Below are 24,636 nucleotides of genomic sequence, written 5' to 3'. Positions count from 1 at the left end.
TAAAGGCCTCAATTAGCTGAAGCAAAGCCTTATCTGATTTAATTAGATCACTAAGCTACTTTTGAAGGGAAATACTTAAAGTAGAAAACATATAAATGAAGGGCAAAATCAGTTGCAGCATGGAACAGCATGGACATTGCACAGCTGTTTCCTGCTGTACAAAAGCTTCCAATGAAAGAAGCATAGTGACAAAAACATAAGCACTGAGCAAGGTAACTTCATTTTCATGCCAGTATAGGTTTCTTTAGAACTCTATTAACAGAACACTTTCCATTAGAACCATGCCTAACTGGGATGCCTGTAGTCCATTTTCAGTATTGGACCATATTTTTGGTCTGTGACTGTTATGATTATACTTATTTTCATATAAGACCCAGCAAATTTAAATTAAAAATGCATTTTATCCTTAGAATCAGCTTTTTCAGGTACAGGACCCAGCAATTCACATTATTGAATCTCATACAATTGGTCGTGACCCATCATCAATCCAGCCTGGTCAGGTGCCTCTGCAGAGCCTTACTGCTCTTCAGCAGATCAATACTCCCAATCCAACTTAGTGTCATCTGTGAACTTACTGAGGGTGCACTCAATCCCCTCATCCAGATCATCAGTAAAGATATTAAACACGACTGGCCCTAATACTGAGCCCTGCAGAACATCACCAAGACCTGGCTGCCAGCTGGATGCTGCATTTAGCTACTTAGCTTTGGACATCAGATATAAACTACCACAGTCTGCAAAGTCTCAGAGGGGGAAGGGCTAAAGGATCAGAATGAGGGTGGGAAGAGAGAGAGAAGGAAGCCCAGCATTTTTTTCCCATCACCACTGGAGAGGACACCATTCTTATTTCCATGGAACATGTAATAAAATTCACATATGGAAGAAAAAATCCACCCTTTTTCCATCCAAGATAGCTTTCAAAGAAAAAAAAAAGGCTTGTAATGTACACTTGGTAAAAAATTACCAGTAAAACTCCATGAGCTGCATAGGAAGCACACTGATGACTAAAGCTTAGATAAGTGCAGGTACCATACTCTGCATAAGTTATGATGTGGGATATGTATTTCACAACTTAATCATCTTTGGATCTTATAAATTAAGTGTTGCTTAGCATGCACAGTAAAACTATACCAAAGGGTTTCCTGAAGTTCTAAACACTATTTCAAAATAATTCAATAACAAAACATCTAATGGGAGCAAGGGGTAAATGGGATAGGAACCTTAAAAATATTAACAGGTTTGTAAAAACAGCCACATCCACCCAAAAGCATAATCAAGTAAAGTGATAGCTATGTTATAATCATCAACACCAAAAGTCTCTCTGCATGCTAAGCCTTTGTACATATGAGACAAACCTCTGCACCAGATGTAAAATCTGGCTCCCCTTTTCTGAACTGTACACTTGAGTATGATTTGTTTTCTGTCCGTTTGCAGTCCAGCAGATTCTCAAGGAGAAATTTAAACTTTGTGCATCGTGAACTGTATTCACTCCTGCAATGTTACCTTTTTGTGACTTGCATTTCTCATAAAAATTGTTTGTAAGGCTCTGTCTGAAGTGCATTTGAAAATAGATATTCAGATGTTAGTTAGCAAGGGCAGATGAAGTGCAATCAAGACATTTGTCTTTATGACACAACTTGCCAATCTAAGCCTGAACAATGCCACCCCACCATCTTTCTTGTTACTGTTTGGTATTAAAATAAAGCCTCCATGGTCCACTTCACACCACTTAACTGTCAGAAGTATGAATTACTGTAGCAGGTGGGCTAGTGTGGTTTTAAAAGCAATGTAATACAATCAACTGTAGAATATCAGATTTCAAGGAATGCAAAAGACATCTAGAGCAGAGGCTGATCCTTAAGCAATCCTAATATTGGCATTAAAGTGTTCAAGATCCCACAGGAACCATTTTATCTTTTGACCTCAGGCTTTAATTGAAACTTTAAACAAAATATATTACCTATTTAATACAGCTGAGCTGGACTCTGGTCTTTGTAGTGCAAGCTGCCATGCCAAGCAAATTAATCTGTGTAACCTTAGCATGTACTTTTTAATTTACATCAAAGCAATATGGCATACAGAAAATAAATACCAAGCCAACCTTATAGAGCTTGCTGAATAATTGTTTTGATTCTAGTTTTAAATTTTCAATTTTTAGCTGTTTTGGGTTCTCCTAAGGAAAAAAAAAAATGAAAAGGTTTTATTTCTTGGTACATTGCCAGAGAAACATATGGTTTCCTTAGCTGAGTTGTTGCACACCTGGCAAAATAAATCACAGCAACAGGAGACCGAAATCTTCCCTGCAACTTTCTCATATGCACAAACTTAGAACATCTGATGCTGGCATTACAGCCATGTCTTTTGTACCATTAAAAAAAATGGAAAGCCAAATGGATGCCTGCTTCTTGAGCCCCAATACTTCTTTTTCCCATCAAGAGGCAAGTTACAGAGTGTTTTAAAGGATGACAGTCTGTCAGGCAGACTGACACACCAGAGGAATGAGTCATTGAGGCTGTCAGAGCAAAAGGCCAATAGAAGCAAGCACAGGAAAAGAAGTGTAACAAACAGGGAAAGCAGGTGGTGTAAAGGCTTAGCACTGCTGGAGTGTTAATGCTACTGCACTCACAGAGTGCTGGAGTTTAAACCTGATTCTGTTTAAACAGTTCATCTCCTGTTTATTCTCTTTCAAGTAGGCCATGTACATCATACAGGAGAAAAAAAACCTTCCAAAAAATCTTCAATTACATGAATGAGCAGTTATTAAAAATCAGAGGACGCACTGTTTCCTTATATGACATGCCAATATGTAGCACTATGTGTTCCACTCAATCAAGCAAAGAGAATGCCAGAGACTGTGAATACAGTCATCACAATAACAAGCACAGCAGTTAATCCTCAAACTGTGACTTTTCTTGGATTTCATGATAAGCTGTGAAGATTTTTTCCACATTTAAGCAGATGGGAAAAACTACTTCCTTCTGCTACTTCCCAAGCAGATAGGGGGCACTCCCTATTTTCTCCCCTTTCTTCCCCAGCAATGAGCATACAAGGAGTGGGGACAGCTCAGTCAGGTATATGCAACTGCAAGCACACGAGACAGGACTGGCCTATTTCAGTTCCTCTAGTCTCCCTTTTAAAGGCAAGAAGTGGGCAGACAAGTTTATGTAATGCTGTTTATCAAAGAAAGTGTTATAGCGAACATGTTTATAATTTTGTCTTGAACATCAAAACAGAAATAAACACTCCAGGCAGCCTTCTGATACTCAGAGACACCATATGAGCTGCAGAGCGGATGCACTCCTGATAATGGATGCAGTTGCCTTGTTCTCCTGTCACACACAAAGCAAAGAGATGACTGAAAAGGTATTTAGGATTTATCTCACCCAACTCCAGCTACTAAGTCTAAATTAGTCAGCTCCTTTTAGAGGAGCAGTATGCTTGCAGGGATTATGTGCATAATCTTACAGAGATGTCTAAATCAGAAGGGCTTCATTACTCCCCAGAGGTATGGTTTTCTTTCCACTTTATAAAGAAGCATAGCTACCTAGCTCTGTCTTGTCATCTCAGGTAGGAAAGACTAAATGCAGCCATGTAGGCTTATCTAGACACATCCAGGACAGCTTTGAACAAACCAGTCTGAGTCATGTTAATACAGCTGCAGTGCCATCTATTCAAGTCACCACCCAATTTTATGCAGCCCTGTGGATTACCTTTGCAGCATAACCTACAAGCAACACTTCAGCAACCAGTGTGAAGCAAGTTCTGTCTTCCCTGCAAAAGCTGCCATCACAACAGCAACCAAACTACAAATATAAGCTATGTCAATTAAATTGAAATTCTCAGAGCTCTACAAGAAGCTAAAGTACACTCAATTGACCATGTCTTGTTACGGCAGCAGGACATCCATGAAGTGTTGGCAGCAGCTTAAAGGAAGCAGAAACCAGAGGATGGGCTAAGGAGAGAAGGGAGGAAGTATAGCAGGAGCCAAGCCTGGGCAAAGGACTGAGCTAGTCTGTGGTTTTGTGAGTTGAAAAATGCAAACCCCAGGAACAGAGTGAACTTGGACATCACAGACTGTGCTTACTAAGGAAATTGAGAATGGCCTCCTGAATCTAAAACTTAATGAAAAAAAAAAATCTGAAGAAACTTACAGGTTATAGGGGTTTTAAAGGCAGCATGTGTTCATTGAAAAAGGGTAGCCCATGCCTGATTTGCAATAAAACAAGCATTACATGCTAGAAACAGCATTGGTTTATGCTTTCCAATTTTGCATTCTGAGGAACACTTTTATAAGAATTATGAAAAATCTATCTACACTGAAAAGGACAATCAAACTTCAGAGAATTTGAGCAGTCAATACAGGACACCAATAGTAAGCAGAGGTTTAATTCACACAGTGGTGACTGTTGAAACCACCACCACCACACTGATCAGCAAATACTGATAAATAAAAACTGATAAAATTATAATTTCACCAAGACTGACAGTGAAAAGAAGTATATGCAATAATCAATTTGTGTAATTTATGGATTTTAGCTATTGGCATTAATCTGGTAAAGCTTAGTATTCAGGGTGAAGTAACTCTCCATTGAACTGTATGAACTGCTAAGGAAGTGCTTAAATTGACATTAGATAGTTTGCTACCATGGCAGAGAACTACTTAATCTAGCATTTACATTTGCATTTTTCAAACATACAGCGTCAATTACAACTGCAATTTTACTTTTTCCTATGCCCTAATACTTGTAAGGTACTAATAAAAGATGCCTTTCCTGAATAAGGTGTCAAGACCTGTGTAAAGCAATTGGTATCAACCAATACATTCCCTTGTACACGTGGCATTGGCAGGGGGGCACCACACAAAACCCCATATCTTCCTGCTGATCCTGTTTCCACAGATATTTTTAATTGCTCCACTTTGAACTATTTTAAAGTAAAGGCTCTTACATCCTTTTCTATCCCAAACAAGAGAGGAGTGGGTCAAACTGAGATTCCTTAGCAGAAACACATTCTCTCTTTGAGAGAGAATTCCACTTACAAGAAACTCTGGAACAATAAGAAACAGCCCTCCTGTTTTCAGATCTGAGTACTATAAGTAATAATTCATATTATTTTCTTTCTTTTTTCTGTTTAATGTATCCCATATAAAAATGTAATGAAGAATATGAGGAACTGAAGTCAAACAAAAACACCTCACAGATAAATTGATGGACTCTTAAAATTTTGAAGGATAGATAGGTGGTCCTGGAAGAAAAATAAGAAGAATTCTCTCATTGTAGATATCTAAACTAAAGCACATCAGCTGGAAATAAGTTTTTGGCACAACCTAAAGAAAGACTCTAAAAAGTCCAGCTATCTCTGTGGGTCTGTTTGCCTTGTTGGTTTACAAGGCATTTCAACATCTAATACCCACACACATGTGGGCACATGGAGACTCCAAAGTAGTGGATGAGAGATTCTAGAGACAAAGAAAAACATTAATCCATGCATTCTAAATGTAAAACTGCTGCACTGACACTCTTAAAGGCATCCAGTGTCTAACAGTCTCATCATTTATTGTACCTTATCCAGCATTGCAGTTGCTGGCATTTAAGCTCTGAACCTAGTTTGGCTTCCACTGAAGGTAATTATTTTTGGGCTTTATTAGCTCATTAATTTGAGCACCAGTTGCCTGGATAAGGTCTTTTGTTTCACCCTGACTCCTCAAATATCATTCTGAAACACTAACAATGCACTTACCCATCATGTTGTATAGGCTCTGTGGTGCAAACTGCCTTGGCATTTTCTGTATTGCTTCTTTGTAAACCGTAAGGGCCTCCTGAAAACAGACACACAGGTGGGAAAACCCCAACTTAAAAAAGCATCCTTTCACATATAAAGTAAAACCAAACTATCTTCCTTCCCCAAATGAAAGGTATAGAGAAACATCAGCATCAAAAATGACACAGAAAGTACAAAATTTGTCCTTTTAAAAAGTTTTCTTTTACCTGAATTTACCAAATTCAGTGAGGCTTATAGACAAAAGGTCAAGTTAGTTCAAATGCTGCAACTTCTTTTCCAGGCAAAAGTAACAAGGAAATTTTTTCATACCTCTTAATGACTGATAAGTTTATAAACATAAAATTCTATAGTCTGTCAAAGAATATGGAGTATTATTGAATGGCAGACAAAGGACATTCTGATGATTAACTACACTAAGTGACCTAAAAATAAAGAAACCATTGTCTACTGCCAAATAATAACAAAGCATAATCCTCACAACTGAAATCTGCTCCACAGAAAGAATGAGATGCACTGTAAAGTCAGGAGAGTCAAAACTGGAATCCCTTTGCAAATACACTGTGTCTTGAATTACCTGAGCACACATTTATTCATTCACCATTTTGGATGCTTGCTGGTCAGTCTGTCAGCTCTGCATCAAACAGTCACAGCTGTATGAAGGCTGCAATGGCCACCAGGAAGAAATCTGAAGTTTTATATTCTTAGAAGCTCTTGTATCATGCAGGCACTGAACTCCTGTGCAGACAACACGCTGCTGTTGTCTTCTCTGTATATATGCATTAGCTGTCTGTATTTTAACCAATTAGAAACTCCATCTGACAGAGCTGGATGCAGCAGGCAGAAGACAGGGAGTCTGTCCAGCTTGTGCATGCCTGATCTCAAACAGCTGACATAACTGTCATGGCAAGGAACACTACATGGATCAAAACCACTCACAACTCCTGTTCTGAAGTATGCCTGACAATGCAAAGAGAGAATGAATTTCTTTCAAACACTGCTAAAGGTCAAACCTCAAGTGAATGTCCAGTTTCAATTAAGTTCATCAGGGAAAATGGAGAGGAGTCACAACAGTCTCAGTTGCATGTGTAAATGAGATGGGATGGGTGGGTGCAGTTTATTGTTACATTAAAAATACACAACCTACTTAGGTCAAGATATCTGAAAATAACACACGATGGAATGCTTTTAATCACCAAAGTTTTAAATTATTTCAACTGGGTCTTATTTCTGAAGACTTAAATGCAAGCATAATTGCACTTTTCCAGGTAAAAGTGTACTTACTGTGTTTTGAATTACAATGCCTCTACACTTCAGGTTGATTGACCTTTAATCAGGTTCTATCCTTGCACAGCAGCTACGGGTACAAAGCCAAAACCAATGAACTAACACAGATAAGATGTGACCAGTGCTAATGCTCACTCTGACATGAGAACATCATGCTGCTAATTAATAGCATTGCACCAGTGGCTATAGAGAGCAAATATTCTCTGTAGAGAATGCTAATCTTGATCTGGTGAAATCAAATCAATTCATGCATGTGATACATTTTGAAAGTCTGGGTGGAAGCAGCATGTATTATTTGAATACTAAGGTTTTATAAATATATTATATACAAATCTGGAGTCTTACCTCATAGTGTCCTTGTTCATGAAAAAGTTTTCCTAAGTTGTAAAGACAGCTGGTAACAGAGCTCTTATGAGCATGAGGATCTTTCAGATTTTCATCAGGGATCTCTGAACACTTCACAAAAGTTCTCCTGGCTTCCTCTGTCTTCCCTTGGTTCATCAGGATGATACCAGTATTTAAATAAGCAGCTGTGAAGAGGGAAAAATGTTCTTTTAATGAAGTTCTATTATACTATATCTGTTTCAACTCTAAGTAGTACCTGGCAGAGATCCCATATTAATCTAATTTGGTTTTTGAATAACATAAATCACTCATTGGTGTGAGTGTGAACATGTAACATATGTGAACATATAAAAGATAGAAGTTCAGAGAAAAGAAAAGAAGAAAGTAACTATAAAGACTGAGTAAGGAGGGAAGGAATCACTGGTTAGGCAGGGTGTTCTATTTAGTTCCTCTATTTAGGACTGTATAAAGCATATAGCACCACTGTTTGCAGCATTCCAAAAAATATACATACACATAAAAACATATATACACACAGAGAAGATTAATACTGATGGTACAAAAGCCTCAGCCATCTTAAATAGCACCACTAAATTTTGGAATCTATTACTGGCAACATCCGAATGATTATTCTCCACTTTCCCCAGGCAAGAAAGAAAAAATGAAAGGACTTAAAAAATATTTGTATTATTCAGTCACATAAATATCAGGGACTGGCTGTAAGAAACAGAAAACAGGAGCCTGAAAATTTGGGCAGTAGTATCTGTGGCTCAACACCAGTAATGCTGCTGAGTGTTAATATATCATCTGCTTTTTACTTGTACCACATTAAATGTAGTTGCTTACTAATAAACATTTCCTTTCAAGAGCACAATTTCACCTTTTGCTTTCAGACTTAAAAGCTTCTGAAAAAAAAGAGAAAGCATTATAAAACAGTAGGAAAATTTTCTACTAAAACTATAGTCAATATTATAAAAGCTTGTACAGTTAAAATACTTACAAGCTAGTGTTGGCCTGCTACCAATTGCCAGTTTGTAGTAATGCAATGCCTCTGAAAATCTGCTGTTTTCCTGAAGTAGTAATCCTCTGCATAAGCGGAAAAAAAAGAAAAATAAAAGAGAAAGTGAGGTGTGAGGTTACTACAAAGAGTAACTTGAAAACAAACTGAAAACAAAAATTGGGTAACAAAGAAAAATATGCTTACTGGTATTTCAGAGATAGAAGCACTCACTAACAGTTCAGTGTGAAAATTATTCCATGTATAAATATGGATTCATAGACATCAGGTGTGCATCCAAATAACTTTAACAAATCAGATGTTAAACAGGATAGTTTGGGCTTTTTTAGAAATCAGGAGATTCATTTACTCAGTCAAGAAAATGTTAACCTGCAAGACTTTTTCAAAGTAGACAGAATATGATGGAGTACTTGCAAGTCATTCATTATTGGCTTGGCTTCTTCTCTTGATCTGAAATAAGCATTTTCAAATGCCTTATAAAGTTAAGCACCCAGCCCTTCAGTGTTATGGTCAGGAGCCCCCTTGTTGAGTAATTTCATTAAATTATTCACTGTACAGGTAAGCAAGCACCTGCAACAGATCTGGTTTTTCTTGTATTCTTTACACTCTGAACAATTTTACTAAGTGAAGAGGTATTAAAAACTATACTGAGTATTTCCAGCATCATAATAGATGGGCTTTAATTTAGCTTTTAAGACAAACATCCTTGTGAATTATGATTTATACCAGCTACCCACAAATTTCTGAGAGTGGTCTGGACATCATTGACATAAATGTATACTGAATGCTTAAATGAAGACCCAAAGCATTACAGTTTTCCAAAGTTTCAGAAGACTGAAAAAGAGCATATACAAATACATTAAAACCAGAATTATTTAAAAATCCTTAAAAATTAGTCATTTTGGAATGGAGACTCAGATCTCAGTATCCAGGGCTAAACATTCTTTGTCATATAGCTCAAAATATCCAGAAAAACACTAGGAAAAAAACAGGAAGAAACAGGAAAAAACATAGCTGTTTTTCTAAGATGGAAGTAGTACCATATTTACCTCTAGATTCCCTAACCCACAGCAATTTTCTTTTCTTACTCTATGCTTTTATCTGCTGATAGCCTTTTAAACTGCAAAGAGTTTGGTATTCTTTTACCTCCAGTCTCAAACCAGAAAAGATTTTACTTCCCTCTAACATCTCAGGAAGAGTTTCTAAATTAAACCAGTAAACTTCAAGAGATGAAAAGAGTAGGGCAATTAGCTTAAGTAGCCACCCTGTTTTTTGCTTCTTGTCAGTGGGTCAGGATTTAAAACAACTGAGGAATATATCCTCTTTTTCTTCTCTACTATCAGCATCACATGACCTCATTTTGTACTGGTTTCCCAAATAATTTCAGATTAGGTAGTAAATAATTTTGAATATTAACAGAACGTACATTTAGTAGGTACTTGAAGTAAAGTAAGCAATGAGGGAATACATTCAGGATACTTTTTGGCATGGCACCTAGTTTTGTAACTTATGTCAAGTATCTTGCAAATGGCAAGAGGTATGATCATCAGAACAGAAATAATATTTTCTAAATGTTCTAAAAGCTGAATTTTGTTTACTGTAAAAATTATTATACACTGCCCTTACTTCAAGGAAGATTAATTATGGTACTTTGATCCTGTTTGCTATTGAGAGCAGGAGAATTAACAGAAAAAAAATGAGGTGCATGGTCTGACATTTAAGGTGCTTCTTAATTTTTTAAAAAGCAAAAACATTCTCAAACACAGTTCTAAAAAAATTTATCTAAGAAATTCCATTCTTATTTTAGTTCTGAAATAAATAATGTAACATATTGAGATAAGCAATACAGTAATTGGTCAACTTCACCAAAAGTAGTTACTTTGGTAAGTGTACAACATTTGTGGGTTTGTGATTAAAAGAACTTTTATTTGCAATTATTACAAATGAATTTTTTGCATTCACTACATGCTCTAATACTGACACTTTTGATTTATTACTTGAGACTTTTTTTTTTTTTTAACTTCTCTTCCAAAAGACGTTTTCCTTTTAAAAGCTGTTCCATTAACTGTCAGTCTGTCAGTGTGTGTGTGTGTCTCACTCCTCCTCTCTTTCTCATGTATATAACCCAAGCAGCTCAGATGAAGAACTGACTGCTGAATTCTACCTAGTAATTAGTGTTTTGTGTTTTTTATGAGTTTGGGAGAAGAAGGAGAGGAAGAATATAATCTTACAAAGGCATGAAACTGCCTCTTCTGCTTGTGAAAATTGTCCTGATTTTCACTGCAGCTAATGACAGTACAAACATTGCTAGATTTATGAGTGTCCATTTCTAGTTTGAGATGAAACAAAGGGAAAAAAATCAAGAAAAAGCTGACTTCTCTAGAAGAACATCCCTCAGCTGGAGTTCACACCTTGCAGGCACTGCAGATTCCAGTACCTCATCTCTTCCAGTGGCCAGGGCACTTGGCTGGACAAGGAAATGTCCACTATAGCCAGGAGCAGACCAGTTTTTGACATGCCTTTCACTTCTTTGCTTACACTGCAAAATCATAACTACTCTTTGGAGATTTTTGGCAAGGGGAGAAAGAGCAGAAAGACCACAAAGGCATCAATGCAGTGAGAAGCACTGGACATAAACCAGAGGTGGAGCAGAGCAACTGACACATGTTGAGTATGTACCTAGCTTGTGTGGTTACAAAGATGCAAAGCCTTCCTTTTCCTTACTCAAGGATGAGCAAAGCAAAGAACATCATTGAAGTAAGGATGCTTGATACAAAATAGTAAGTTCAAGTGATAAACTTGGATGAAGACCTTAAAGTCTTTCTGGTACTTTCAACTTTCTATAGTTACTAAAAATGCCAAACAAACTAAATAAAAAAGTCTAACTTCCAAAATTCCCGCACAAAAAACCAAAACGCAGAAACAGTTGCTTCAAGTTGATACTTCCAAAATGTTATATTCTCCCCATCTCACTTTCCTAGTTGTAAGGCAGACAAATGAAAATGTTCAATGAAATATACAAATTCTGTTCAAAGACAGTTTACTGACATAACTGGAAAAAAATGTGGCTTCTATAGTTTAGTAAGACAAGTAGCATGAAAGAATAAATGAACATGAGGAAAGTCATCTTCACTGTGTGGGTGACCACACACTGGAACAGATTGTCCAGAGAGGTTGTGGAGCCTCCCTCACTGGAAATATTCAGAAATTGTACAGACACAACCCTGTGCCACATACTCTGGGATAACCCTGCTTGAGCAGGGAGGTTGGGCCAGATGATCCACTGTGGTCCCTTCCAGAATTTCTTTGATTCTGTGAAATACATAAAGATAAATGTATTTGGAAAAGAAAAAGCTACTTAAACCATAGGACATTCAGTGGACAGTTATAAACTGCTCCTGAATTAATTTAGATTAATTAGGAGAAAAGTTCTAACTATCATAAGTAGCAAGATTCTGGAACTTTACAACATATTTGTTTGGTTTTGCTTTTGTGGTTTTTTTGGTGTTGTTTTTTTTTTTTTTGTTTTGTTTTTTGGGGTTTTTTTGCCTGCATTACTTCCATCTACTTTTACATGGTGTGTTGATCATTTATGAAATGGAGGATATGTGCTGGCTGCCTGCAGAAGTAGCAGACTTCTCCAAGTGACTTAGGAAGTGGCTCAGAATCCTGTTGTTTGTTTTTGGTTTTCTTTAAATAGGAAGAAAAATAGAAAGAAAAAAAATTCAAAAGCAAGTTCTGAATATCTGGAAATGATGCACATAATTTCTGTAGATAGAATTGCTCATTTAGCTCATGCAGGAAAACACCTCCCCTCAAATCAGTTGTTTGCAACCTTTCTGAATGCTTTAACCTGCCAACTCTTACCTATCTTGCTTCACCAACAGTGAAAAATCTTCCTGTCTTCCTCCTCTGCTTTGGTTTTGATCGAAAATCACTAAATACTAATGGCACAAAAATGTTTTCAGAGACCAGAAGGCAATCACAGAATACAAATAAGCAGTAGATGGACCATGGTATTTCTCAAGTTTCATAATAATGTCTTCCTATTGGTAGTCCTATTCTAGTCAGCTGGTCGGCTTACAAAGCAAGCTCCTCAGTGACTAAAACTGGCATAAATTGGCCCAGTACAATACACAGGAACAGCAACTGTCAGAGTAAACACGTGTGTAAGTGAAATATTTATAACATTTTCAACCCAGGTACAGCACTGAAACAAAGTTTAATCAATTTTGTTTACTGGTTTATAACAACTAATACAGGTCTGTTAGCTATTTGCCATGACTGGGGCTCTTCTGTGCCTCAAGCCACATTCATCCCACTGATTTCAGGTGGGATTATCTACAAAGGACTGTATCTACTTAAATGCTGCACTGGCAAACAAAGAAAGGAATGGAAGAAAATCCTCTTTTATTCCCAACACAGATGTGGCTCCAGTCACACAGCAAGACTGGATCTGCTTTGCCTAAGGCAACTCTTCCACTGTCATTTGCAAGACTAGTGGGTAGAAAGGTAAGGATGCTACCACAAAATATACTATTTTATCAAAAAGAGCCAAAAAAACCAGAGAATAACCGTTTCCTTTGCAGAGGTCACTAAACAATCTATCACTCCAGAAGTAAAAAAAGAACCCAAAAACAAAACTAAACTATCACCCCCTAAACAACCTCTAGTCTTTCAGACAGCATAGCAAAACTGTTATGTTCTCCCAGATGTGGGGAAGAGCTTCCCAAATGCAAGCAAATTGGTCAGCAAATACAATTTTGGGGTTTTTTTCCTGTTACTGGTACGGTTTAGTTGGGAATACCACCTTTTCAGAGCCACATCAACTTGCACAACCCCATTTCCTTGACAGAGGGAGTGCTGCTATGAGGATGAGGAATAGCATTGCTCCTGTTTTTCTCACTGCTTTGGACAATGGGCAGTGCTGTGCTGTGTCCTGCAGTCCTCAAACCAGATACCTAATCCCTCTCATGTGCCCCAGAAATCAATATAGATAGAGAGCTGGAAAGAACTTCCTACATGAGGGTCTTTCTTGAAACTGAATGGCAGATGCAAACCATTGTTCTCCTAATTTTATAAAATGGTGGAACTTTATGCAAGGACTGTAAATGCCCACAATTTCAAATATTGAGACATGTAATTGAATAGCTAGGTCACTGAATGTCTTTCAGCTTTCAATGTGCTTTGAAAACCATCTCTACTTCATATAGGCTCTGCAAAGTGCCCCAGAGAAGAGTTTTGCACTGCAGGAAACCACCAGTCACCTAAGTGACCTTTGGGTGCTACCTCAAGAGCCAGTCTCAAATCACAGCAGGATTTTATCAAGGCATCTTTGGTTACAGCAAGACACAAATTTTAGCTGCTGTCTTTGACAGAGGAAGAACTACTGGCAAAGCAGAGATTGATTCCAAACAGATTTGCAACAAGTTTGCATTCACAGCTGAGAAAAACAAATTTTTTTAGTACTTAGACATCAGATGACACATCCTCTTTGCTTTTTAACTCAACATCCTGAATGATAAAAACTTCTGGGCTATCAAGGAAGAGGAACCATAACCTTGACCTGTTTCCTACTAGGTGAGTGCTGCAGGAACTTTGTCTGGGGAAAGTTCAACCACAGTCCAGCACAGGTTTGTAGGTCATACTGCTTTTAGAGATTTTTGTCTCTTATAATTACTTTTACCTAAGGATGCAGAGTTATTTAAACTTTGCTTCTAAAACACTGCAATCCTACACTTTCTAGGATAGGAAGTCATCAATAGTAGCTGAAATTTCTAACAGAAACATTTAAAAAAATCCACAGTTAATTATATAATACCCTAAGATTTCCAATGTAAATTTTATGGATATTCATAATCCAACCTTATTAAAAAAAAAAAAATATTTGAATAATGAACTTGTACTCACAGTGTTATATCAGTAAAGGGAAAATGAAATATTTCAGGAGAGAAGCAAGGGGATGGCTGATTGCTAGAAATTAATCTTTTATAGGGCACTGTATACTCCAAAATTACAACACTTCAAGCAATTAGTATAATTTTAAAGGAATATTCAATACCTATGTGAAATTGAGAACATCCTTATAATCACATGAGAAACTCAAGGTAACATAGATTATTATGTGGATGACAAAAAAAATGCTCTAAGCACAGCCAGGCCTAAACACAAGTGAAATACTATATGCAAAACTGTCTTTTAACTGATAAACAATTTTACTTGAGACCCTATAAGCAATTTGAAACAATACAAAAAACCCTACAAGCTTTAGGCAACAATCATAAGATAACAAAGACTGAAAAGCCAAAGCAAACTAAAATAGTTTGTTTTTAATCTACTGAATCTGTCCTTGTTAGAAAGAATAAACTCTAATTTCTCTACAGCTCTGTCCTTGGTACTTCACAGTATTAAAATGTATGATTTTCTCAGTCAAAAAAATGCAGAGAAAGATAGGTCATTTTATGCTGATTTACTACCCTATGAAATTTAGTTGAAATCAGCAGAGCTACATAGCTTTGAGAACACAAATATAACATGTTCATAACAAGGCCAACCTTCAAATGTAGATTATGTAATTATGCATTTATGCATATTAACATTTTTTAAATGGCAAAAGCAGCTGTAACTCAGAGCCATAAGGTTATAAGTCAAAAACCAAAAATACAGCACTGAATTCAGCCATTCATCTAGTCTGTTAAATTCTTTGGATGTTAATGTATTAGTTGTCAACTTCCAAGCTAACCTCACATTTCAATTCATAGAAGAAGAAGAGATCAAGCACTTCTGCTTATGTAGGTTCTCTCTTTGCTATCCCTTAAAATTGTGAGTTAAACCTTAATAATTTGTTCTTTAGCAGAGAGCACTTGGATTTGTTCTTGCTATGAGTGAACACTGAGCTGCACATGCCAATTAATTTGCATCAAATACTAAGGCATAAGTGCTTAGAAACAATAACAAACATGTGAAATGCATACAGTGCTTCTAAATAACTATAAAGACACTTTTTTCAGGAGTTCTATGGAGTGATTGTTTTCGTTTCCAAGGCACATAGTGAACCAGGAACAGCAAAACTGGCTGGACTCCTGTAAGTGTGTATAAGACACATTTTCCACACAGAAGATTTTTGTAAAAGGCTCCCACAGAACTACATGCCAAGGATGGGTTTAACTTGCAAACGAGCTCTTGAGGGTTTGTGCTGGAAATAAATGTTTCATTGGTGTAATATCAAAAGACACTTCATTTACCATCATATTGATAAAGCCTACAAAAAGAAAATATGATGCAAGCTTTTTCAACTACTGCTGAATAACTGGGTTTTTTGTAAAACTTGTTTAAGAAATGGGGGCTTCTATTGTATTAAATATAGTGGAAAGGCTAAGAATTGAACTTTACTTCTTATGCCATATATATTTCAACCAGAATTTTAGATAAAATCCTTCCACAAAAATTCAGTAGAATTGCAAAAACTTTTTTGTTCAACAGAGATGAAGGTTTATAGACATATATTTTGTGTATCAATGGAAAACTGGAAGACTAGCAGCTTATTCTGAGAACAGCCAAAAGACTGAAAAATCTGATCTCTTTTATGTCCCTGTCTTTATTGTCCAACCCCCTTTCCTCTTCTTACCTTGGCATTAACTTTAGCTTCTCTCTACAACACTGTAACAGATAAAAGTACTGTAGAGGCATACAAACAATTTAATAGTTATAATTTTCACCTTCAAAGCAAATAGCATATAGGAAATAGATATGTATTAATCTTGTCACTTTATTTCCTACAACCTTCTGCGCGGTTCTGAAGTTTTTTTTTTAAATGTGAGCAGAAGATTCCTCTTAAAAACATGTTTTTCATTCTCCTCACTGCCTAACAGAGAGGAAAATTATGTACATACATGTATTTGTGTAACTAAATGATCAGTAAAAATTCAATAATTCATTTGCTTAACTGAAAGGCAAATTAATGAAATGGTCAACTTCCTTTTTAAGCAAGGAAAAAATTAGTAAAAACCCTATTATGGCAAACTTCATTTTCACATATTATGAGTAGTCATGTTAAACTGTATTTACAGGCAGAACGTTATTTTATGTTTGACTGATTGATTGAAGAGGTTTACTATTTGAATGCAGTTTTTGCATATTTTGTTTATCTTACAGTCACATTTTCCTGCTGCTTGCAGGGTATTATTTTCAAACAGCTGCCTATGGAATAGCAGTCACCTGGATTCTGTCCCCCACACACATCACAAAACAAGAGCATGTGGCTGATGGAGGTGACCAGTTGTCACACAGCAGAGCTGCTCTGAGGGCTTGTGCTGCCTGGGCCAGAGCAGGAGGGGGAGGAAGGGCAAGGGACAGCAGGACAAGGAGTGCTGAGAGGGGCACAGGTGTGACACCCAGCTGGGATAGCCAGGGAATCAGTCCCTCCCTGATGGGACACACAGCACCATCCCACCTCAGGACAAAGCTTGGCACAATGCTCGCTTCTGTCTTCGGCACATTATTGAGATGGGAAACCTTTTCCCCTGTGACTAATTATTTTGATGCTCATGTTACTTATCCTCTTACTCACCTACAACAGGGTACAAGTAATTAAACTTTATTTAACCTATGCTGCTCTGAAGTCAGTCAGAGGAGAAAAGCAATTTGCTGTTTTAACATTTTCACTGGAGCTAAGGGAAGGGTATCGGTCCATGCTTGGAAGGGCTTACAAGCACTCTGCCCACAAAGTATTATTCAGACTTGAAAAAGAAGTCTAAATAACACCTTGCAATTTAATTGAGTCTCAAACAGATGGAAGGCTACAGCTCACCAATTCATCTATTGGTACTTTGTTTAGTGTAGGGTTTTTTTTCTTTTATTGAAGCAGATTTGTAAGTTTACCTTATCCATACCCATTATGTGAATGTACAATAATGCTGACCAAGAAAAAAATCCTGTCTGCCCCATAGTTTAAGGAGCACAATTAATGAAACAACTATTACAGATCAACAAATAACATTGTCTCCATTTCCAGCAAGTAAATAAGTATTTCTATTCACAACAGGTTTCAAAGACAATTCAACCCCAGGAAAGCCACAGATACTTACAAATTATAAAGCATATCAGCCATGTTGCTGCGGTAGTACAAGGCATTTCTATAGGCGCTTTCAGCTTCAGAGATCTTGCTCTGGCTCTTGAGAACATTTCCAAGGTTACCCCATGCTGTCAAGAGGAGAAAACAGTATTCAGAAAGAGCTACAATCCAATTACACATGACAGAGTATGCAAGTATCAGGAAGTTTCTCAGGGAGACAAACCCCACAAAGAAACTATTTTTATGGAACAGGAGGAGAGGTTGTTTTTTTATTTTTTTCCCCCAGCCCTCTGGTTCTCTGCATCTTATTTGTGAGACTCACATTTCATAGAGGTGATTTACATGCACTCTGCATGCATATAGCTTTCGGGTGGGAAAAGGAAGTTTTTTACAAAAAAAAAGTCTCTAGAAATTACTGCAACAAAAAGAAAGGACTATTTTAGTTCATAACACCTATAAATAAAAATCTCCAGAGTCAAATGTGGAACTGAGGCATCTTTCTAGTTGGTTTTTTAAGCCCATTGACTCTACACAGCAAGAAAATTTTCCAGAGTAGACATAGTCCTCACTGAAGTATTAAAATTTGACATATGACACAGGAATTGAAAGAAAAGTTAGGTAACTAACTAGGATTAAAAATATGCCATATGGATATAAACATACTACACAGATCACTAAAATGCATTTTTTTCTACTAGAAAAACATTTGGTCCCTTTCCATACAATTTATTATGTTACATAACGTGCTTTTATAGCTCATCTATAAAGGACTTTAGGTAAAAAAGTACTTAAAGTTCCCCATGTGTTCTCTTTGCAGTTTTGCTGAGTGGCACAAAAGCTACTTATAAAAGCAATTCAAACTAACATTTTACAAAAACATAACCTCTGTTACTCAGAATTTAGAAAGCTAATTACAATTAGAGTGCGTGCGAAAATGAATAAAACACACTATGCTTATAAATGCAAATTTGTTTCATAAAAAAAGTTCTACTTGCATATTTTTTACATGAAAGAAATCAATGGAAAGATGATGTGTGTCCTTTCCACCAAACACAATATATGTCAGAATATTCTTCCCTCCAGATGCACTGAAACATTAGATTAAGTAGCAACTAACTCTGATACTTCACTTGAGCCCTGCATTTTTTTCCCCAAGTTTGTATTAGTTCTGACTAATGCAAAATGTCAATGTAGTTTTAATCTAATACTGCTACGTAGGTTGATAATTGAGGATAGGCATTTTGTTCCTCAGAAATTGCAACACTTTCAAGCTGCTGTGGTTTGTTGCAGAATCATCCCACCACAAGGATGGAAACAGCAGCAAACACAGAATCTCCTCTGAGCAGAATATAACTAGTCCTTGCTGGAAAAAAAAAAAAACCTAATAAATCAATTTAGAATTCATTAAAACCATGTAATTCAACTGAGCACAACATACTCTGTAAATCAAAGAAAGAAAATATATGCAATATTTCCATAAGAAAAGAAACTATCGCTTCTGTGAGTCAATTAATTTTACCCTAGTATTTAGTGAAAAAAAATTATCAGTATTTATTGATCAATAGATCAACAGAAATCACAAAACATTCCATCATTTTCAAATACAGCTGCTAAAAGTATTCTCAGGTTCACTCAATTTTTACACTTGACTAGCATATATGCAAATTTCCCCATAATTACTACTCTTCCTTTTTATTCTTCCTTTCTTTTCCAGAGAAAACACTTTGGAAGTACCAATGAAGCTGACTAGCCAGTCTGTAGGCTTTAACCCTTGGAAGAAAAACACAAACTTACATATAATTTTTAAAAATAATTTGTGAAAACATAACCTTATTTTGCTTCTTCAGTAAATGAGAAGCAATTTACCATAACTGCATGCTCCATATAAACTACAGGGACTTTTGTTTTCACTCTAATCTCCCATAACAGAGCATTACATCAATGACCATTTGAACTATTGATAACAATTTCCTGCCACATAGCTATTTACTCCCAACCATTCTGAAGCTCAGTAAATGAAAGGATGTTTAGGAAGATGATTCAGTTCATCATGTCATCTGGGACTGGAAAGACAATGTTAACACTGTTCAGTGTAATAGTTTCTCTTCTACACTTCATTCCATGCCTTAGGCTCTAATAGTTATCTGAATTAACATATTTTTTAAGACAATATTTTAATTTACATTTTTCAAAATAATCTGCATCAAGCTTTTAATATCAATCAATAATTAATCTACATTATTTAATTTTAAATTTATTCCATTTAGACTGTCTAAGCCTGTAAAACTGTGAATTATTAAGCTTATGTGCTGTCCTAGAAGAAGAGACAATAGCAGACAGCAGCAAACATAAAACATGATAATCTGACAATTTAACATTAATGGAAACATGAAAACCAAGGTCTTTTCACCTACCCAAAATATATAAATTTGATATGAATATTCACATATATTTAAATACAGAGCTAGTTAGAAGAATGATCTAGCTCTGGCTGGTGATGAAGCTACATGAAGCATGTGTAGAGATGATCCTCATACACCCTGGAAGTTATGAACAGCTAATTTCTGCAGTAACCATGTCCTCTTGGATTTTGATATATGAGGAAAAGAAGATGGTGCACATACATGGAGAAGAGGCACAGGAGCTACTCAAGGAACTTCACTCCTGCTTTGTCTTAAGTAATGCAACTAACCTTCAATGAAAAAAAAACCCCTTCAAATTCTTAACTTCCATACCTTAAGCAATATTTTTTCTTCAAAACTGTAATAGATTGGTTCAACTATGGGCACATTCAGAAACAGAAGCAAGGTTATACCTTAGTGAATCCACATTCATGTTAAAAGCCCATCCTATGATTCCAGCTAAATCCTAGCACTCAACTACTTTCCATCTGTACAAAGTAAAAAAAAAAAAAAAAAAAATCTTAAAAGAAAAATAAATTAGGTCAGTAATTCTGTAATTTAGAATGGATGTTTATTCCAATTATTCTTTATAAATATTTTTTGTATATTATATATATTAGCTAAGTTGCAAAAGGGAATCTTTAACATTCAGAAGATACTAAATATGCCACATTTTAATCTTTAATTAAAAATTCAAATTTCCCCATATTGAAGGCCCTATTCAGCACAAGAGGAAAAAGAAGCTGTGAATGAAAGAGTTTTTCAACATTTACTTTTTGCCTGCTGCTTAACACCATGTCCACGAATAATGAGAACAAAACAGACCCAGGTCTTTAAGAAATAATATTCCATCATAGCATGAGAACAAATGTAACAATCACATCTCACCTACAAAGCAGTCAGTCCATTCAAATTTGACTTAACTGGTTAACTTCTCATAGATCATACACAATATTAATAGGCACATTAAAAAATTAAATCCATTTCATCAGCTTTATCCTAAGTCAATTATAAACTGAAGAATCTCCTAATGCTTGAGAACTTCTAGGTTAGTTACATGTCTTCACAGAATAATTAAACTTTTTAAAGGAATTTTGTTCTTCTGTTTGTTACTTGGGATTTTTAAAAAATAAATAGCAAAAAAAATAAGTGGTGCTAAGTAGGAGAATAAACAGTTGTTTAGGTATTATAATTTTGGCCATATCCAACTAGACCTCTGTCAAACTGGAAATATTGCATTTATGCCACCTTGCAGTGAGGGTAGGCCAAGTTCTCAGGCATTCAAGTGAGTTCAGAATGAAAATGAATATAACAAATGCTAGTTTCACATTTAACATCCTTAACTTCTCAACTCTCTCAGTGAAACTGATGATTAAGATTTAACAAGATTGAAAAAGACCAGGCTGTTATATTAAACCTTCTCTAAGCACTTTTATTCTGGAAGAGTGCAAGACAAACAACAGCAAAAGCAGAATAACACTATCTAATCTAATCTAATCTGCCTGGATTTAAGAAGCACATTTTCTAAAGAAAACTAGTAAACTTTTCAGTTTGCAACTGAACTATGAAAACAAGTGAGAAATGGAAATTAATGTTTACAAACATCTTCATTTAAATAAAAGTTTCCTTTCTACCAAATTAAAGATCATGCTATGCTCTTCAGTGAAATGAAGATAATAAAGCAACAAAGTGTCATAGAAGAGCAGATGGGTTAAAAGCATGTATGATGATTTCTTGATTCAAAAGTTTGCTTTAAATTTTTAAAAAATTAACATTGCAAATCATTAACAAAGATAACCCAAAGTATTAAGTTTTGATTCCTAGTTGGCACCCCTATATAATCCACAAAAAAATTAGGTAATAATGAAATCTATTTGGAAACTACCATTCTATTAATATGTCTGTTGTCCAAACACTTCTGCTGAAACACGAAGAGGCAAAAATCCAACTAGAATTGCCTATTAAATCTCTCAAATACATCCTGGTAAACATTTAAAAATAATATAGCAAAGAAAAGTAAAATGCTGCCTTTCCTTTTATGTTATAAAAACATACTTGAAAACTAATGAAAGAAAATGCAAGACTTAAAAAAGACATTCCCTATTCACGTGAAATCACTGAAGTTTGGTAATACTGTTCACACCTTATGCTATCAGACTCACACAAATTAATCCACAAATTGATGAATATATTAAGGAGCGTGAACTAAATTATTATTTGAGTAAAACAAACTACTTGAGCAAAGACTGAAGTATTTAGGGAACAGCTCAGTAATTTGTAATCAACTTGTCAGCAGTTCTAAATTAGAACTTTAGTTCACAGAAAAATGCACATCAAGCCAAGAAAACCTCTATGGAGCTTTACAGATATTTGTGTATTATTTATTATTCTTTAGCTTGTGAAATTAGAAACAGCAGTTTCAGTTTGCATTCTCTCTCTTTAAAATCCTTCCACATTTCTTTACTTGTCTATGAAAAATAAGTGAATGCATTACAATTAGAATCTCTATTTTTTTTTTTCAATAGTGCTTAAGGATGAAGCAATGATGGTCCAGAAAGAAAAGCCTTCTTTTTTTTCAAGGGGGAAAGTTTCACCAAGAGAGGAATGAAAAGCTTCCCCAAATAAACCTCTGAAATCTTAACTGCACATTCATAAAAACATAATGAAAATAGTTCAACATCTAAAACAGTTCTACAATGCAGAGCCACTACCACTCACAAAGACAGCCAGAAGAACAATTACATCATGTTTATTAAGTGGTTTAACAATGGAAAAATTCATCTAAATGCTACAGGTTGCTACTTTCAAAGTAAAACAGGTTTTGCACAATTTTTGTACTATGGCTTGTATAAGGTATTTATATTTTCCTGTTATTTCAAAGGAATAATGATTTTTTTTCAAAATATGCAATGAATTCATGCATACAATTTTCAGTAATTTTCCTCTAAAAACTTAACTTGTTAATAGAACGTTTTGATCTTTTGCTAACTCAAGTACAAAATTGCCAAATTTCTTCTTTCCTAAAGAAATAAAGGTTTTTACATAATCGCAATTTATGCGTTTAATCTACTTTGCACATTGATTTTTGTTTTTATTAGAGGATATGTGGTAATGCTGAGACAGACTGTGTTAGAAAGCTATCACCTCTCAACTTTTACATTCTTCTTCTATTTGTTAAGGCTGTTATCATTTGTTCAACAGTTCATTTGTTGATCAATTGCAGGGTTTTTGTAATGACAGCAGGTGAAAGAAAAAGAGAATTGAAAACTATGCACTGCTTTGAAAGCTATCCAGCAACGTGTCAACATGGGTACTAACCAACTCACATTTGGCAGGCAGTGCTTTGGTTTTGTTTCTCAGTTCTGGAACCCTGATGCAAATGAATGTGAACACAGAACCTGTTCTGCTGCTGATAAACCCCCTTCACCCTCTATGTTACAGAAAATTAACTCTTCCTCCTCAAAGGATAGCAGTGACTCTGGCAGCTCAATGAACCTGAGAGATGAGACTGAGCAGCTGCTGCTTTTCTTTGGCTTCACCATTGCCTACCACCCTACAGCCAAGCAAGTTCTGTCACAGCCTCCCTCATGCTAAAATGATTTTTGTGAAGAGTATGGTATCAGACAATAAACTGATCCAAATTAGGGAAAACAATGAGAAAAGGACAACCACAGTACCTTAAACGCCTAATCTACTCACTGTTCTGTTCACAGCAGAGCCCAATCACACCTTTGCACAGCTTGGTTAGCTAAATTTGCATTGCAAGTGTGTGAACACCATTAAGACATTACTGCCATGCAGTTCCTATGCCATGAAACTTCACAATGGTCAGGAACAGAGGTGTGAACAGTGCTGATCTGAAACTCTCATTATATAAGGAGCTGCATTTTATAGAAGCAATGGATATAAATCCTGAAAAAAAAAAAAAAAAAATGAAAGGAGGACAAAGGAGCAGAAAAACACAAGTAGAAACAGAGGATATGTCTGGGCACCCCAGTCATCTCAGGATGAACCATGAGAAACTCTTCAAAGCCTCACAGTGACTCAGGCAGAGGTGACTGTGTGAAATTATGTAACCTTCTTAAGAGTAGGCTTCGAAAAAAAATTACCTAAGATACATTCAAAATGATCACCTATGTTCCAAGTGATAAACTGCAAGCCAGGCTCTTGCAGCAATAGTAAGGTGCTGAAATGTCAGCCCTGGTCCTCCAAGCTAAGAGCAGATGGATCATTTTTGGCTTCTTTCCAGAAAAGGGGAAAGTGAGCACAGTGTCCTGGAAACATCCCAGAGGAACCACAGCAAGAAGAAAATCAGTATTTGCATTTGTCAAACCGAGAGAATCTTCAGATGTGCTCAAATGAGGATGTCAGATTTGGAAAACACAAATTGGTTCATATCCAGGTAGCAGGCTTTTCATAACACTTCAGGTTGTCTGGTTTGGTTTGTCTTGCTTTAAATCACTTAGGCAAGAATAGAGCCTGCTCTTTGCCAGCTGAAACATATCTCCACTGGTGTGGAAATAAAGGTGACAGGAAGGAAGGTAGGTAAGTCATAAAATTACCTCCTTCATTTATCAGTGAAACTAATTAAAGACACTATAACTATTAACGAGCATCTTTAATGGTCCGTATTCAAAATGTCTTATGTGTTTTAAGACCTCAAAGGAAAGTTGAGTGTGCTAGAGCATCTAAGGAAAAAGAAGGAAATGGTATTAAGAATCAGTCATTCTATT

The 24,636-nt window shown here is 36.0% G+C and overlaps 1 protein-coding gene across 2 annotated transcripts in view; it reads right to left on the bottom strand.

Annotated features, from left to right (window-relative positions):
* Nucleotides 1–24,636, bottom strand: part of TMTC2 (transmembrane O-mannosyltransferase targeting cadherins 2) — a 230,382-nt gene that overhangs the window by 62,835 nt on the left and 142,911 nt on the right. For both annotated transcript variants that reach the window (XM_079303863.1, XM_079303862.1), the window contains exons 4-7: nt 17,515–17,629; nt 8,411–8,496; nt 7,411–7,595; nt 5,740–5,818 (exon numbers count right to left, since the gene is read on the bottom strand). In XM_079303863.1, the coding sequence (XP_079159989.1) occupies nt 5,740–5,818; nt 7,411–7,595; nt 8,411–8,496; nt 17,515–17,629 (465 nt within the window). The remainder of the gene's footprint in view (nt 1–5,739; nt 5,819–7,410; nt 7,596–8,410; nt 8,497–17,514; nt 17,630–24,636) is intronic.

This window comes from Erithacus rubecula, assembly GCF_903797595.1.
Source record: "Erithacus rubecula genome assembly, chromosome: 4".
Taxonomy (NCBI): domain Eukaryota; kingdom Metazoa; phylum Chordata; class Aves; order Passeriformes; family Muscicapidae; genus Erithacus; species Erithacus rubecula.
Note: the sequence above shows the minus strand (reverse complement) of the source record. Positions and strands in the feature narration are given on the sequence as shown.